Genomic DNA, 16622 nt, shown 5'->3' on the forward strand with positions numbered 1-16622 from the left:
AATTAATTTCACTGGAGCAACAACGAGAAACACGAACACGATATTTCCATCCAAAATGAATGCATGTGTAAGTTATTTACCTTGAAAGAGCCGTGACAAAATGACATCCATCCGTCCTTCTTCTTTGTCCAATTCAAACCGTCAGCGACCTCGAAGAAACACTGTCCCGCCTTGGAAGAACAGACGATATCCAAGGTGTTTGGATTGGAACGAAATATCGAAGTATTTCCTGACCCCAAAGAAACTGTAAAAGACGCTGACATTTCTTGTAGCTCGTGAGGTCTTTCCACGTGCTCGACTGGTCTCAAATATAAATATTGATGTTTCGAAATTTATTTGTAATTTAAATCAGCTTTCCGACCGAAAATCGTCGGAGAACACATCGTTAACTTTCATTAAATTTTGAAAGGACATGGATGAGGTGAATAGCTGTAGAATAACATTTAACTCAATCATTGAATTGCAATCTTTTCGCCCACAATTCGATTCGCTAGCTTTCAGTTCGCCAACGTCTTAGATCAGTTCGCAAACATCTCATGGGTCACTTCAATAACGTTTCCGGTTATTTCACTGACGTCTCTTTTTAGTTTTTTTTTCTTCGAAGTAACGACAAATGAAATGTTGTACTATAAACATACGAGTAAAACTCGGCCTAGAATGGACTGTAAAAGTCGCAGCGAGTTCGAGATCAACCTACCCTGATACATTGAATAAAGGCTAGTACATGTTCATGATCGACTACATTTCATGACAAACTGAAGCGATTCAGAAAAGGCTATTATTTTTCCCGGATCGCGTGTTACGCGAGTCGCATGCGTGTGAGATTCGCTCATTTTCGGCGCTTCATACTTTGGTTTGTTGCACCGTCAACGAATCAGTGAAAACCTCCAAACTTAGCCTTTTCTATGCACAGAAATGACTTGAGTCGTATTAAATCGAATTTCTAAGGGTATTGAATTGACTTTGACGATGTATCAAATCGACTTTAGTTTGTCTTGAATCGAATTACATCGAATCGACTTTCAGTTTGTGTCGAAACGACAAAACTCCCCAACGATTATTTAGTCGATTGGAAGTATATCAAGTTCTGCCGATGGAATCACTAACAGATGATAGGAAAATGCCCTGATACGTTGGCGAACTGGTCGTTAGCGAAACGACTCGTAGGCCGCGAAACAACCGGTTACCCGTATCTCTGTTGCACTATATCTTTAAGTTTGGGGGGTGGGAGGCACGCGGGACGTAAACTTGATTCTTAATTGACCCCTTTCAAGTAAACAAATCTTAGAATCATTTGTCTTTATTGGGTAAAAAACTTTTTTCAATCATTAGTTACTTGCACTATAAAACAAACTACTCAAATAAATAAACAAAAAAAATAATAATACTAAGGAAATATTTAAATATACTCAGATCAAACAATGGGAAAGTTCTCTGATGTTCAATCGTAGCACTGCGAATTACGTCTATGAAGAGAAAATCAAACGTTCACCAAAGTTGACCATGCTACGCTACGCTTTATTGTTAATGTTATCTCAGCAGAAAGTAACTTCACATCAGGTTTTCAATGTTGTGAATTCGAAATCTACAATAGTAAACTACTTTTGTTAAGATCTTCTCTTGAATATATCATATTTAGAAGAATACTAATTCCTATTAAGCAGACGAGTGTTGATATTCCACCCATTACAATATACTAGTTTTCATAATTACAGCTGTATAAATAGCTTTAAAAGGATGACTGAGTTTGTCGCAGTAAAAACACGATTTCTACGATCCTAACTATGATGAAGACGACTCTTGTCTACACTGTAGGTTCCTTTTGCCATCTTTTCCTGCTCAGTGTAATTTAAGTGTAACTACGTTGTCAAAAAAGTGAATAAACTACATCATCTTCAAGCCAATATAGGACTATAACGAGAACCCAAGATCAACCGTCTGTCCAGGTTCCAAACGGACGATATGGGTGTGTTGCCTGGGTGCACCGTAGCGGCCAGCGGAAACTGCATAACTGCCAGGTGCTACTTCTACCTGGACGTCTTCCATTCGTTGGAGCTTGAGGTGAAGAGAATTAAGAAAAGGTATATATATCGAATATACGCTACCACAATGCATAACAGACAAAATGCTATTTGATTGAAAGATGCCACGAACTTGTATGCTTTCAACAGTCATTCTACTTTATTCGACGGGTAAAAATATATGATCAATGAGTGTGAAGAAAAATTGAACGGGGAGGGTAAAATAAAAAAAACAAAATTAAGAGTAACAAATTGCCTTCCGGAAAGGAATGCTGAATAATATACCAAAAGTGCTAAAGCTTCCGTTTGTTAAAAAGAGAGAGAATATCATTGACTTAGGAGCAAGTAAAAATTGGAGTCACTCCATTGTCTTTCTAATGCAATTGTTTTGTTTGTCTGTGATTGTGGCATTGTCTGAGTTACCAGTAAATATGAAGTTCAGAGTCCATGCATATTTTGTTACGTTCAAACCTTTGATATTAACTTTTCTTCTAGTGCCAGATGATCTGTTGGTTTCGCCAATGAAATTCCATAGACATGACGCACAAGGACATTTATAATCGACATTTTGCTTGTCATTCTCACGAGGGCGAAACTTGGCGACTAAAATTGCTAGTTGTAGTCTTCTTATGGGTTTATTGGTAACTTAAGAATAATAAATATCTTAGAAAAAATCGAGGAAATCTAAAATAGAATACTAGTTAACACAACACCCTTAAACGTTAGAGCTACAATGTATTTACTTACGGGGTGTGGTCGTGTGACTAGGTTGTAACCTGGTTGATGAAATCTGTTGCAGTGATTTACATCCTGAGCATTGCAGTCTTCCGTTGATCTACAGCGGAAATACCGCTAGGAAAAACAAACACAATACATATAGGGGAGTTGATGGCTTATCTCAGCCCACACACTCGTTTTCTCTCTCGTTTGAGCAATTTCAAAGCAGAGTTAACTTTAACGTTATATTGTAAAGATCATTTGGATGAATCTTTTTTGGTCACAAGCTTCCGTATTTGTAGTATGTCATGTTTGAAGGGAAAACTTGAGATTTCTTAAGCCTTTCATTTCCTATGCTACAATAAATAGAGATCAAGCATTCAAATAATTTTTTCATCCTCGTTTTATAAATAGTCTACTCGACTTTGGCGATTTTCAAATGAAGTTGAAAACACTAATGTCAAAAAGCACCTTAAGTGAATGTTAAGACCAATCCAATTCAAATACAAGCCTATCTTGGTGCTGTTAATCATCACCAAATACGGTATTAGTATGAATGTTATTAATAGATTATAATCTCCTGTGTTATACATTTTTTCCTTTCCATCCATGATGCACGGTAAAACATGCAGCAAACGAGAGAGTCAATCAGAATGCATAGCCAGCGAGCAGGCCCTGGTTATCAGCGCTTCTACACGAGCGTTTCTACACCCGCGGGAAAGTATGAGACCTTGAGCAACGCAAGCAGGCGAGAGGTCTGTGATAATAATGTATGACAAAGCGTACCATTGCAAGCTAGTTTAAGTATAGCCATACCCTCCCCCCGCTAAGATGAAACGGAAGAAGGGAGGGCACAGCTACACGTAGGCTACCTGCAGGTATCATCTCGTTATCAGCGCTTCGATACCTGCAGGGAAATATGAGGCCTTGAGTAATGCAAGGGAGGTCTGCATGGAATCTGGCACTGATAGTTAGTGCCAAACCCCAGCTATCCTCTCCCCGACTTGTTCCAAATCTTCTCGCGGGAAGAGAAACGCACGCCCTGAAACACTAAGACCAGGGCCTGTTTGAAGGCTATCAGAATGCACTGTTTGGATTACATACATATTACTAAAAAGAGATTCACCAACATTTGAGGTTTCAGTGGGTGGAGAATAATTGAAGTGCCTTGCAAAAAAATGTTCAACCAATGGCAAGCTCATGGGCAGGACCATGGGACCAGTTGTTTGAAAGAAGTTAACTTCCAATTTTGAATTGGAAGTTAAACTTGATGTAAGTTTCTCATGAATAGAAGCATACAGTGTATATTTGGTGGATTTATTTTCCAAACTTTAATAACAAAAGTTTTCAATAGTCTCTGAAAAAAAAAAGCTGCTTACAGTGAGCTGGTCAACATATTTTAGGGCTATTGACATATGGGGCTCCATTCAAGTAAAGAGGAAAGAGAAAGAGCTGTCTAACCCTGACTAAGTAAAAGAATGTTCTAAACACCTCTGTGTGAACTATGTGATCTATGGTGCAATGCAAAAGCCTTGAGGCTACCTTTTTATAGCAAAGAGAAGGATAGGTACTGGTAATTTTTGTACCAAGCACAGCTTCCAATGGCTTACCTTGCACTGTCTGCTTGTTACATTCATGTACTGCAGCACTGTGTCAAATGCATCTTCTATTGTGGTGTGCACCATGGATTCCTACCATAACAGTTAAATGATTAGTCATAATAACATTAGGTATACCTTAAGATGTTCAAAGGTCAAGAATTCTCTTCTGCAGGTGGATAACTTAGAATGTAAGGTCTACAAGATCTTAGTTTCAAAGCTTGAATACTCAAATAAATTGTGGGTCAATGTGTAGAAAGTCACAGTTGCTGATCTTCCCTTTCATAGAAAAATACCCATGGGGTAGGAATTTAAAAAGAGAAATTTTCAAAATTTCAGATGCCAGGGGTGGTTGCATGGAGGGGGGATGATAAAACTTTGAATTGATCAAAGCATTTGTCAAAGAGTTCAACTGAGTATTTTCTATCATTATGTAACAGAAATAATTTCAGAATTTTTTCTCTTAAAAAGGTTGACTAGATCAATTCATCATAGCAAGCATTGATAGCAAATCGTAATCATGTACCACTCAAAACTGTGATTCTAACCAAGAAGGAAAAAGTCAAACTATGAAGAAATAAAAAAAAAACTAAACTATTGTCTCTTTTTTCAAGGAATAACCTAAGGGGAAAGAATCTTTTTGCATGTGGGAATGAATGTATGAGCCCAAAACAAAATCAGCAAACATAGAAATATACATCTGAGTGATTTGGTATTCAAAAGCAAAAAGGTGTCTTCATATTTGTATATTGTACTAATTCAATAAAGTGGCCAACTTCAAAAAAGTGCCCACCTTGAATAAGCTCCCACCCCTCCCCTCTCAAAAAAACTGAAGTGCACAAGATGAGTATTGATTGCTACTTCTTTACTGGCTTACAATATCTAACTTCACTGTCTATATTATGGTGCATCTTCCCATTTTGTTACTATTCATTGTTTTGTGGCAAAATACTCTAACTACTGTAACAACATGTACTTACTGACATACACTTGCTGAAAATGGTGAAAATTGAATAAGCACCCAGCCCATAATAAGCACCCACCTCACATATTAAGCAACCACTCTTGAGGGCTAAAACTTAAAGAGGCACCAAGGGGAATTATTCAAATAAACATGGTAAACATAAATTTGTTTTTTAGGCTACCTGTGAGGAGTGAAATGAGGTATTTGTTTGACTTGGCCACTCCACTTTTCTTTGCAAAGCTTTATTAAGAGTGGATGCACCTTGCCTCCCTGATCGACACATGGTACAGTGAAGCCAGCTGTCTTCATTCTGCAAGGAAAATTAATGCAAATGCCATGTTACTGGGTGAGGCAAATAAGCTTTGAGCCCTTGAAACTTAACTTGAAACTTGCGGCTTGATTGGCAAATTTCAAATCCACAACTGATAAATGTATCACTTATTTTAGCGAACATATCTGCAAAAATCACCCTAGTTAGTCATTTTAACTTTATTTTGAAATAATTAAGGCAACTTTAAGAATGTAATTAATACATGTGCTGATTTGTATTGAATTTAACACAAATCACATTAGCCAAGTTTGCCATTGTCAGCAAAATTAAAATCAGGCAAACCTTAACCCTTTAACTCCCATGAGTGACCAAGACAGAATTTCTCCTTACAATATCAATACAAAGTTAACCAGATAAGTGATAAGAATAAAGAAAAATATCAATTTGGAGATAAGTTGATCCAGTACTAACATCTCTGAACTAACATTATAGGAATCGTATGGTTGATATTTAGGAGAATTTACAAATTTGATCTGGGAGTTAAAGGGTTAAAGCTCTCTCTGGACATGAAATTGTTCAACTTACTGGGCTGGCTCACTGAATCATCCCAGATTTGTGTTATTTAACCCTAACATACACCTTTTAATCAATTCTATATAACAAAATTTTTGAACAAGACTGGTTATCACTAGCCTAATTTAAGCACTACTGGGTCAGTGTATGTATCATGCTTACAACCACAGAGTGGGAATCCAATTTGTTAATCACAAGTATGATTGTATGATTACAGACAGAATTGGACAACATGAAGTCCTGTTACCAATTAATCAAAACTATGACAAATTTGAGAAAGAAACCAGACATCGATTATATGTTTCCATAAAAAAAAAACAATTAACTCAGCAAAATGTGATACAACTGTGCACAAAAATGATGCCTTCTTTCCTCTTACACAGGCATGACGTGTTAACTGTTAATTGTGTACGTGACTGTTTTGAGCATATCACTGAATTAATAGTTTCTTAGTGTTATGAAAACATGTGGCTAGTTTGTTTCTTACATATTGCTATAGCTTTGATTTATTGGTAACAATTTTGTGTCATCCAATTTTGTCAGTAATCATAATCATGATAAACAAATCAGACTTCTGTTTAGTGGTTGATTTATTTTGTTCATTACCCATATGATTACAGACTTAATCAAAACTATGACAAAATTTTCTAATGCAATTAGTTATCACCAGCCTGATTTGAGCACTAATAGGATAGTGTACACATCATGCTTGGACAGTGTAATAGAAAAGTTTAAGGGACAGTTGACATGTCATGCCTGTGTAAGTGGACTGAATGCATCATGTGTGTGTGCTGTTTCTCATATTTTGCCAAGTTAACTGTTGCTTATTTTTTTCATTAAAGCATATACCCAATGTCTAGTTTTTTTCTCAGATTTTGTCATAGTTTTGATTAATTGGTAACAAGACTTTGTGTTGTCCAATACGGTCTGTAATCATACTCGTGATTAACAAATCGGACTCTCCCTTGGCAGTCGTCTAATTTTGTTAATCACTTGTATGATTACAAACCGAATTGGACTCCACACAGTTCTATTATCGTTGTGAATTGGCTCCAATCAGTTCTATCACCATTACAAGTAACTGTGTCCCACACGTGTTGTGGACCTATAAGTGCAGCTCAAAGTTAAGATAAGGGGAACAAAATATGCGCGTTAAACTCGTATAAAACACGTATCTATTATCCATCCACGTGAACATGTCCTAAAGTGAAATCGTTCCACTTCAAAACCTTACAAATGTGAAAATTTAAGCGAGCTAACCTACACCTAACGTGTTTACGATAAAACTAAGTTATAAACACAGAGATTCCTCTCGAGGATCGATGGAAAATATTTGGCCATAGAACTCGTGGACATTTATGACTCAAGCACTGAGTGATGCATGTTTGTACGCTTCTCGATATGAATATCTTAATGAAGTTCAATTAAATTCAAGGCGACTGGTGTGTTGTGGTTTGTTGCCTCTGCAATAAAATTCCTTCGACGTTGATGTTGAAGGTAAGAAAGTCCAGAGGTGACATTCAAAATTTGGACCGAGATAAGTGTAAAATAAGTATTCTAAAAATATAAGTATTCTATATTCTATTTTAGCAAGGATTTATCAAGTTCAAGTATTACCTTCAAGGGCATGATGTCCAATCCTTCTTCTATCGTCGCCTCCGCTTTTAACCGTTGTTGTCAAATGCAGTCGTGCAACGCGCCAAGGACGCGCGAACCATTAGGCACCTTCGGGGGTAGGGATAGTATCAACAACATGCAGTATCAAGTCCTCAGCCTTCAAAAACATATCTATCCAGTGAGCTTCGGTGTTTCGGTTTGAATTTTTGGTTTTATGAGTAGTTTCTAATTTATCTAAAAAGCGATTGAATCACGACTCAAGGCAACATTGTAGTTCAATCGTAGGCAACACCTCCCACTTGGTAGGAATTTGTCCTGATGCGAATGTCAGCGGTATCTGCGTTAGTCCCTTGGCGACTGCATGGCAACATAACATGCTTGGCACGCGCTGAAATGTATAAGTGTATTCGAGTGTGATTCTGTACATTGCGATCAAACGTTCCTTTACAAAATGGTAAGCCCTTCTTATGGCCAACTAGTTGCCCCTCTTCGTGGAAGGCCAACGATATTCGGTAATGTATACGAAAAGAATGTTGTGTTTCTTCTCGACACATCTGGTTCCATGTACCATAGTCTCGATGTTGTCAAAGAACACTTGCTCGAAGTTCTGTTCGCGCGGGCGATTTCTGACAGAGATACCATGTTCAACATCATTGAATTTAACGAAGAGGTAAACAAATGGGCGGACAGATTAGTGACATGTACTCCGAGGACTGTGAGTGTCGTTAGTGAATGGATCCACGAACTGAAATGCGGAACATCAACAAACACCATGGAAGCTTTGATCGAAGCTTATGAAGATGATGGAATGGATGCTATCTATTTAGTCACTGATGGCTTACCCGATCAGAGTCCTCCAGTTATAATAGAAAACGTCCGTCGCCTGTACAAAGGTCGGCCAATACACGCGATATATCTTACTGGAACACACTCTGATCCAGCGGCAAAGGAATTCCTTGAAGAGCTGGCTAAAATTACCAAGGGTTCCTTTCACTGCATAAGCCTCACTCTTTATGGTAGGATACAGAGAGTAACACCGATCTTCAATCAGAGGACTGAATTCATAAGGCATTATGATGGTGAATTCTTGTCCCCCAACCTCACTTCAGTGTTAGGTACCAACACTACCCTACACCGTCCTACCTCAGCACCCCCTGCATCAGGGTTTGTTCCCAGAATATATGATCCAGGAACTCCAGTCACTCTCCTCAAGGCACCTCATGGAAGTGTCCCTATCCCATATGTCTCTTGGAGTAAGTATGATCAGGACAGAGGGACATCACAAGTCCTGCAGTATGCTGATGCAGTGCTGGCATCACGAGGGCTGTCAAAAGACAGTGATAAATCTATTGGTAACACTAGTGTACCAGTAGCTGCCAGTGTAATGAAGGGAATGAAGGTATTGGCGAGGAAAGATTCAGATGGTCTTTTCTACATGGCATCTGTCAAAGAACAGGTAAATGAAGGCCACCTTCAGGTTTAATTGTAGCCTGATAAAGATATTTTTTGTTATGGGAGTACATCCAACTTTGTAGTTGTGATATAAAGATGTACTGGTTACAAATCAAGGCATTAAGCCCTACTCCTTTTCTGTTTCCAAGGAAGAGGTCCCCAGCCCTCTAGCATTAATAATATTAATGTTATATAATATTAATAATATTAATTATTATATTAATAATAATAATAAATTATGTGCTTCTGCAGTGAAGTTGACAATTCTATGTTGACGTATAAGAGCCAGGTAACAATTAAGTCAACCTTATGGTATCTACCATACACAAAGCCTAATACGGAACATAAATTCAAATCAAGTGTTCAGATCTGAGTTATACATTGTAAGAGAGGATGAGATTGCTGTTGTTCTTAAGAGTGTTTCTCTCCATGCAGGGGTGCGAAAAATTTCATACAGAAAGTAATATCAAATTATTGATTACTCCAGATTAAGTTTTTCAATCTATAATCATGTAATTATAACTAATAGAATCACAAAATAAACGAAATTTTATTATTCAATTAAGGGGGAAAACAACACATTTGTAGTTGAGTTTGAGAAGTGTCCTGCCCTTCGCAAGTCACACCTTCAGGAGACAGCTCTGTATGACATGATAGCTTATAAAGATGCCATACGACACCATGTGTGTATTGGAGATAAAGTGTTAGCTCCATGGCAGGATGATGGACGATATGGACCAGGTACTGTTCTTGATGGAGTGGATCGAAGGGATCTTCAACCACAAGGTATTAAAAAGAAGATCACATCCTTTGTGCCTCATCATATTCCCAGTGACTGTAAATCTGAACAGGAAATGTGCCTAACTTTCAGTCACTTTAATGATTAAAGCATGAACTAATTTCTTGAGGACTGAATGGTTATCAAACTTAAAGAAAGACATTCTGATTTTGAACTACTACTTGCATTCATATTGCTCTATCTAGCTGTTGATAATAACGATTTAATAGATGATCATGAATGTTACTGCATATAAATAAGAAACAAATTTAGCTCTCTAATAACTCTGGCAAGCTGAAGTCAAACCCACCTTTTCCATGTACTCTCACACTCCTGCCTCTCTAAGAAGATGTCATAGGGAGCAGGTAAAATTCTTTTTTAAAAAGGTATCTCCAGGTTAAGTTCAAAATTATTTTTGTATTATTTACAAAGAACATCACGACAGACTTTAAGATTCTCCTTAGTGAGGGTGTCCCTTTCCAGATCATTTTCAAGTGTAGAGCATACTTTATGAAAACAAGAATGGCTCTTAATCGCAAGCATCCTTCTGACTTTTGTTAGCTCTTTGCATGTCTTAAACCACTATTAATTGCCTCTTTCATTTTCCTCCTTTTTTTGTCTTGTCTAGGTTATGAAGGAGGTAACATTCTTGTAGCCTTTTACAATGGCCAAACAGTGCAGTTATCCCCAGGTGTGGCTGTACGAATACCACTAGCTGTGTTTGATCGTATCGTGACTGAGCTTCAGCTTCCAGAGTCCCAGCGGCGGAAAATACGACTTGCTGCTGACACCTCAACCCCACCGTACCAAGGAAGACCCCCACCAGTTCACACCACATGGCAGCGGCCATTCAGCCCCCCTCGGCACCAAAAACAGACCTGGTCTGAACATGATTCAAAAGACGCTCTCAGTGAGAAAATAAAATCACAGCTTGAGAGAAACAGGCATCTTTTGGAAAGGGTGAAGTTCGAGGAGGAGGGAAAGGATGACGGGAATCTGTCTGATGCAGATGCAGAAGAAGCTAATGTGGAAGATGACGATAGAGAAGATACTTTGAAAAATGCGGAAACGTTTGATGTTTGTGTTGGAACTGAAGATATAGGTGAAAATTCATTTGTTATGTTTACTGAAAGACATTGTTGTCGAGGCTTATATCAGTCACAACAACTGAAACTAGTCTTATTAAAAGAGGTAAACATTTTGATCCTCAAAATTGAAAATAGCGAAGAAAGATTTATTGCACAGATAGAGCGCTCTGTAATCGAATGTTGTCGAGAAAAAAGCTAGAGCAATAGTCACAGCAACTAATCGATCGGTTTTTTTTTAAATAAAAGCACGCGCTCTAGAGACTGCAGAGTGTTCACGTTCGTATTTTCCCTTCCGCTCTGGAAGTTGATATAGAGGGAAAAAAGAAAGTCTTTAAAGAAGTTAGGGCCAATCACGAGCAGGACAAAAGTAAACTTTTTATGGAACCAAAGAGAACTCACAGCACAAGTACGCTCTACTACGAGGAATGGCTTAAGTTACCAGCTTTACTGATACTAAAAGCCTACTGCGTGAAGCGTGCTGATTATTGCTTGACAAGTCCAAGCTCTAACGGAGTGAGGCTTTTGGAGTTATAATTTGATATGTTTTAACCCAATCATCAACTCTTTGATTCGACAGATTTTAAAAGATATGTAGATCCAGTAATACCTGTGGGAACTCCTCTAGCAAAAGCTGGTGGAAAGCCAGAGACTAAGAAACGCTGGCGTTGGTGGAGTTCTGGGGTACCTCCTCGACCCCCAAGGTTCCGAGAGACAGCACTGGCAAAGCCCCCCGAGGTACGGGATGATAAAAATCAGCGTCCTATATACCAGGAGTACCAGACTGTAGCAGGTGTCCCCTTCCCTCCCGGCACAGGTAACGTTCAGTAGTGACTTTTTCGGGTTGAAGTCATGACGAGGATGTAATTGTGGTGGTTGCCCATAACTAATGCTACAAATCTACCAGCATGCTATCGCAAATGAGTCAATCTTATCGGCTACACCACTCGCCCTGTAGACAGTGTGATTATCCGCAAGTCTGAAGCCCATGTGATGAGTTCATGTAGAGTTTTGCCAAATACATTCAATGCTTCGGTCTCGTTTTCTATGCGCGATGATAGATTCAGGCTTACCCCTCATTGACTACTACGCTATAAAAATCTCGAACTAACAATCTAACGCTGGAAAATATGTAGGCATAGTATGTGAAACTCATTGGTGATTCTGTCACTGTTTGAAGTTGTCCTTCAGTAGCATGTCGTTAAATGGACGATTCGAATGAGGCCTTGAGCTTCTCTATTTTTATTTATTCTGAGCTTTCGTAGATCTACGGCATCGTCAGAAATACAGAAGCTCAAGGCATCAATCGAATCGTCCATTTAATCATTGGTGATTGTTTGTTGCGAAAGGAGAGGCTTGTCCACGTTCTTATGTGGGCTCACTACGAGTCATAACTGACTGGCCACATGGAGAATTTAATAATTAATCAAAACCTCCCGGCTAGTTCACTCAATTCTTTACTTTGTATCCACGGTTCTCTTCGATTTTCCGCAACTAAAAGTTCAACGGCTCAGTTCTGATTGGAAATATAATCCCTTACAGTACTGGTCAAATATAAGTCGATTATCTCTCGACACTAGCTTCTCGAGGATCAATTCGAGTTCCGGAACTTTCAATCGCGTTTGAGAAATTTTCAGATCCAGTTTCGCGACTTTCGAGACGATAATACAAATGAAATTTCGCGGGTTCAATGTTGCATATGACTCCTTTGTCTTCTTTACAGTGGTTATTTGCTGCTGGTGAGCATTTACGTTTACATCATTTTGCGTTACAAGCATATAGCCTACCTACAACCTAGGAATCGCTTCGCGCATGCAGAAGCAACCTAGTGTATGGTAAATCGTTCATGCGCGCCAACTAATTATGGTCATTGCAATTGATTATTTATTAGTTATTGCTATGTATTTTACAGATAAAAAATTCCAAGATGGAGAGTGGCATCCCCACCATCAGTGGAAAAACACCGGTAAGGCCCTGGTAAGATCCGGTCCACCACTGCTCAAGCATCACGAATACCAGACATCCAAAGGAGTGCCTTTCCCATCGGCAACAGGTAACTTGGGTTGAAGAGACAACATGGCCCATGATGAATGGTAGGGCATGCGTGAACGATGTGAACCTGCTATAACTTCAGAGGTTGCTTGACTGTTTGAGGAAAGCTTCCTTTTCGGTCGATTACTCTGAACCAAATAGTCGGTGATTATACTTTTCTCAAGTTTCATTTTCATTTAAATAAAAACGCAGTTTTGTATATGAAATATACGAATTTTTGAAAACAAGCGTCACCAATTCTGATCACGTCTTCTCACGCTTCACGATCTGCACCTTGATTTGACTTTATCTTGTTACTTCTTATCTCCAAGACAACAAATTCAACACCGGCTCCGATGGAAACTGGCGACCAGAAGACAATAGTTCCTCAGTTCAGCGGTCTACTAATTGGGAAGATGGCCTTGGACATGGAGACATCGAGAAAAATAGGAAGGAGAGAAGAAGACTGGAGACCAAAAGAGACGCCAAGGAGAGATACCACGCACAAATAGCAAGAGAGTCCGTGGATAAACAACAGAAAGAAATGGCCAGACAAGAATATCACAGGTTAGAGTCTTCACTTATATGCCACTCCTCTATAAGATTTTTGTTGTTTCAAATGTCAGAATTATGTCTGATATAAGTGTTCGGTTTTTGCAGAGGTCTATAGATGATGGGTAAATTGAAGAAATGCTGATGACAAACTTTGACAGACTAAATCCTAGTATTACGATTTTTTGTCGTGTTTAAGATATTATTAGTATAATAATGATAATGATAAAAACTACAGCTGTCTATTTTTTCAAATTGCTTAATATGAAATGAAGAAAGCATTTCCATCGATTCAGATGCCACTTGAACAAGGTAAATTACTTCTACCGGCCGCATACAGCATTCCGCGCTAAAATATACGGGAATGAGCGGATTTCGATTCTGTGTCATGAATTTAAAATCAAAGTAGAATTAATTGCCAGTCAGAAAAAGGATGATATTACAATGACCCTTAGAAAAACCCTAGGTAAGAATAAGCAAACGGTAAAACGCGAGTGCACCAATTTCGGTCGCTCGTAGTTTTGTTTTCTGATTGTTTGAGGGGTTTGCGCGCGGTTTCCAATCACAGAGCGCTGTGAAGCAACACTGAACGATACTGAGAGGTAAATTGTCTTCAGTTTATAGAACAATTATTGAATTTCTCATATCCTACTGCAGAAAAAAGGTCGACGAACGAACTCGTCAAATTTCGGAGCAATCTGCCGAAAAAGCACGCCAAGAAAGCCAGAGAATGGAGCACAAGAAACAATCAACTGAAAAGGTTTGCAAAAAGGAGCAAGAGAGACAAGAAAAAGCCGAGACATGGAAGCACTCCAGGATAGAAGCCATGAAGGAACGGAGAACCCAACATGAAGAAATGGAGAACAGTTACGAAAGAGCAGCGCAAGAGCAAGAGTCGCAAAGACTGGTAAGTGTAGGAAGTGATTAATTCGTGAGAGAAAATTCGTAGAGCTATATATTTCTCAAACTCGTTGAAAATATATTAGAGATAGAAAAGATTTCTTATTTAAGTCTCCTTCTCGGTCCTTACTAAAAACTACGGACCTCGAATTCGGCCGGTTAGTATAGCCTACAGAGCAGGCGTAATTTTGGCGAACGAGTGCTCAGTATTTTCTTTGTGAAAATTTTAAGCTGCCATCTTTGATTTTTTACGACAGCGGAAGGCTGAAGAGGAAAATGAAACTTGTGAACGATAGTTAAGAGGAACGAGAGTGGAGGAGTTTGGGCAAAAGAAATTTTTGCCTTTGCCAGCCCCCTCCCCTCACCGACCACTTTAACTCAAGATCATACATGACAGGTCGAGTAATAGATCGCCAGCTTAGAACATTAGCTCACTTTAATAAGACGTCTCCATCGTTTTTGTGCAGAGTGGACTGAAGGACAGAGAACAGAAGAGAGTAGAAGCGCATCACAATCGATTGGAGACCGAGAGGAGAATGGGAATAGACCGAGAAGACCAGCTGAAACATCGGGAGCTGGATCGACAAACGAGAATACAAAGGATAAAGGGGGAAGCTGAACGGAGAAAAGAGATGAGAATTCACGTGAAACAACAAAATGAACAGAGATACCGAGCCAGCATTCTCCCCTAATCACAGAGAGAAATTACAAAAGGACTGTGTGTTAGTTGTCAACGAGAAGAAATCAAGCGATAGTCAACCACCGGAGAACGGTTCGGGTATCACAACTATTGAAAGTGCTTCGTTCGAAGCCTAAAAATTGACCACGTCAGAGGAAAATTCTAGGCACAGATTCCTCAGACAACTATGCGTATCTGATTGAACTTCTGTCAACTTCAAATAGAAACAAAAAAGATCTTACTTTCATTTACAAACGGCGAAAAAAGTTGTTCTTGCCGTTGGCGAGAAGATTTTGTGGATTATTCCGTCATGAAATATCGATTATATATGTCAACAAGTTACCAGATTTTAGTGACGCGCTGACAAACTGGCAGTGAGATAGACTTTAAGCGGCACAGTTTTCGCCCAACAATGAGGAAAGCCATCTTAAGCAATGGACTTTAACTTGGCAATTATGTATGTTTGTCTTGTAGTATTTGCTATTGAAAAATTTGCGTCCCTACAAGATAATTGCAGTGATCTTTGGTCTTTTTCAAGGAATTAGACCTAAACAGTTAATTGATCAATAGTGTTATCGCTTATACCCATTTAAACCAAAAAGAAATTCTAAAAAGTGAATCATTTATCTTATAATTTCGTGTATTGAAGAGCTGGCATTCATAAGCTTGTGTTAGCTCAAGTGTTGAGGCAAGAAAATCTTTCTTCCCCATTTTCAAGTTGCAACGATATATTGCGCTTCGCAGCTGAATGCATCAGTGCAGATAACCTCTCTGAAGCGGTCAATGAAGGGAACAAAAAAAAGTCTATTTTAGAACGTTTTCCTTTTTTATTGTGGTCACTACAATCACTTTAAGACTCTAAGACAGTTTCTGTGTGTCTATTTAAGGTACATATGTTTCTAAATTTGCTAACATACGGTACAGAAATTGTCTTAGAGGATAAGGAAAGGAAATGCAAAGCAACACTGCGCCTACATTGAACGAAAAGAGTTCATTTCTGAAAAAAGAAGCGTTAGAGAAGTAAATAGTAATTTAAGTAAGAAACTAAAATAGAGACGGCTGCTATTAGTCTTAAAAGGACGATCATAGCGATTTCAACACAAAAAAAGAAATCTTCGGATATCTTACGCAAACGACGGAGGAAAAGTAGAAAAATGGAATCGTGAGACGAAATGTTCATTCGAGAACAGATTAAAATTACAAATACCAATTGCGTCTCAAACGAGAATTTGCGATGTATGTCCGGATCGATGTCGGTTCGTCCCCAGTATCAAGGGCAGCGTTGTTACACATGGTATATTTTGCGCTTATTGTCTGCCGTTAGTGAAAACATTACTGGTGAGGCGAAATATATGTTATTTTGAACTCGATTGCCATGTCAAAT

At 38.7% G+C, this 16622-nt stretch overlaps 2 protein-coding genes across 2 annotated transcripts; one reads left to right on the top strand and one right to left on the bottom strand.

Annotated features, from left to right (window-relative positions):
• Positions 1-1284: 1284 nt before the first annotated feature.
• LOC113677811 (A-kinase-interacting protein 1) lies at positions 1285-8856 on the bottom strand. The gene is made up of 5 exons (XM_027194649.2): positions 7762-8856; positions 5482-5610; positions 4349-4429; positions 2769-2873; positions 1285-2055 (listed from the first exon to the last, which is right to left on the bottom strand). The coding sequence occupies exons 1-5, from the start codon at positions 7771-7773 to the stop codon at positions 1912-1914; spliced, it is 471 nt and encodes a 156-aa protein (XP_027050450.2). The 5' UTR covers positions 7774-8856; the 3' UTR covers positions 1285-1911.
• On the top strand, positions 8114-16607 carry LOC113677812 (uncharacterized). The gene is made up of 8 exons (XM_027194650.2): positions 8114-9217; positions 9780-9999; positions 10620-11093; positions 11657-11893; positions 12989-13129; positions 13440-13674; positions 14317-14566; positions 15027-16607. Exons 1-8 carry the CDS (start codon positions 8213-8215, stop codon positions 15249-15251), a joined length of 2787 nt encoding a protein of 928 aa, XP_027050451.2. The 5' UTR covers positions 8114-8212; the 3' UTR covers positions 15252-16607.
• The last annotated feature ends 15 nt before the right edge of the window (positions 16608-16622 follow it).

The sequence above is a fragment of the Pocillopora damicornis genome, chromosome 2 (assembly GCF_964200805.1).
Source record: "Pocillopora damicornis chromosome 2, jaPocDami1.2, whole genome shotgun sequence".
In the NCBI taxonomy this organism is placed as follows: Eukaryota; Metazoa; Cnidaria; class Anthozoa; order Scleractinia; family Pocilloporidae; genus Pocillopora; species Pocillopora damicornis.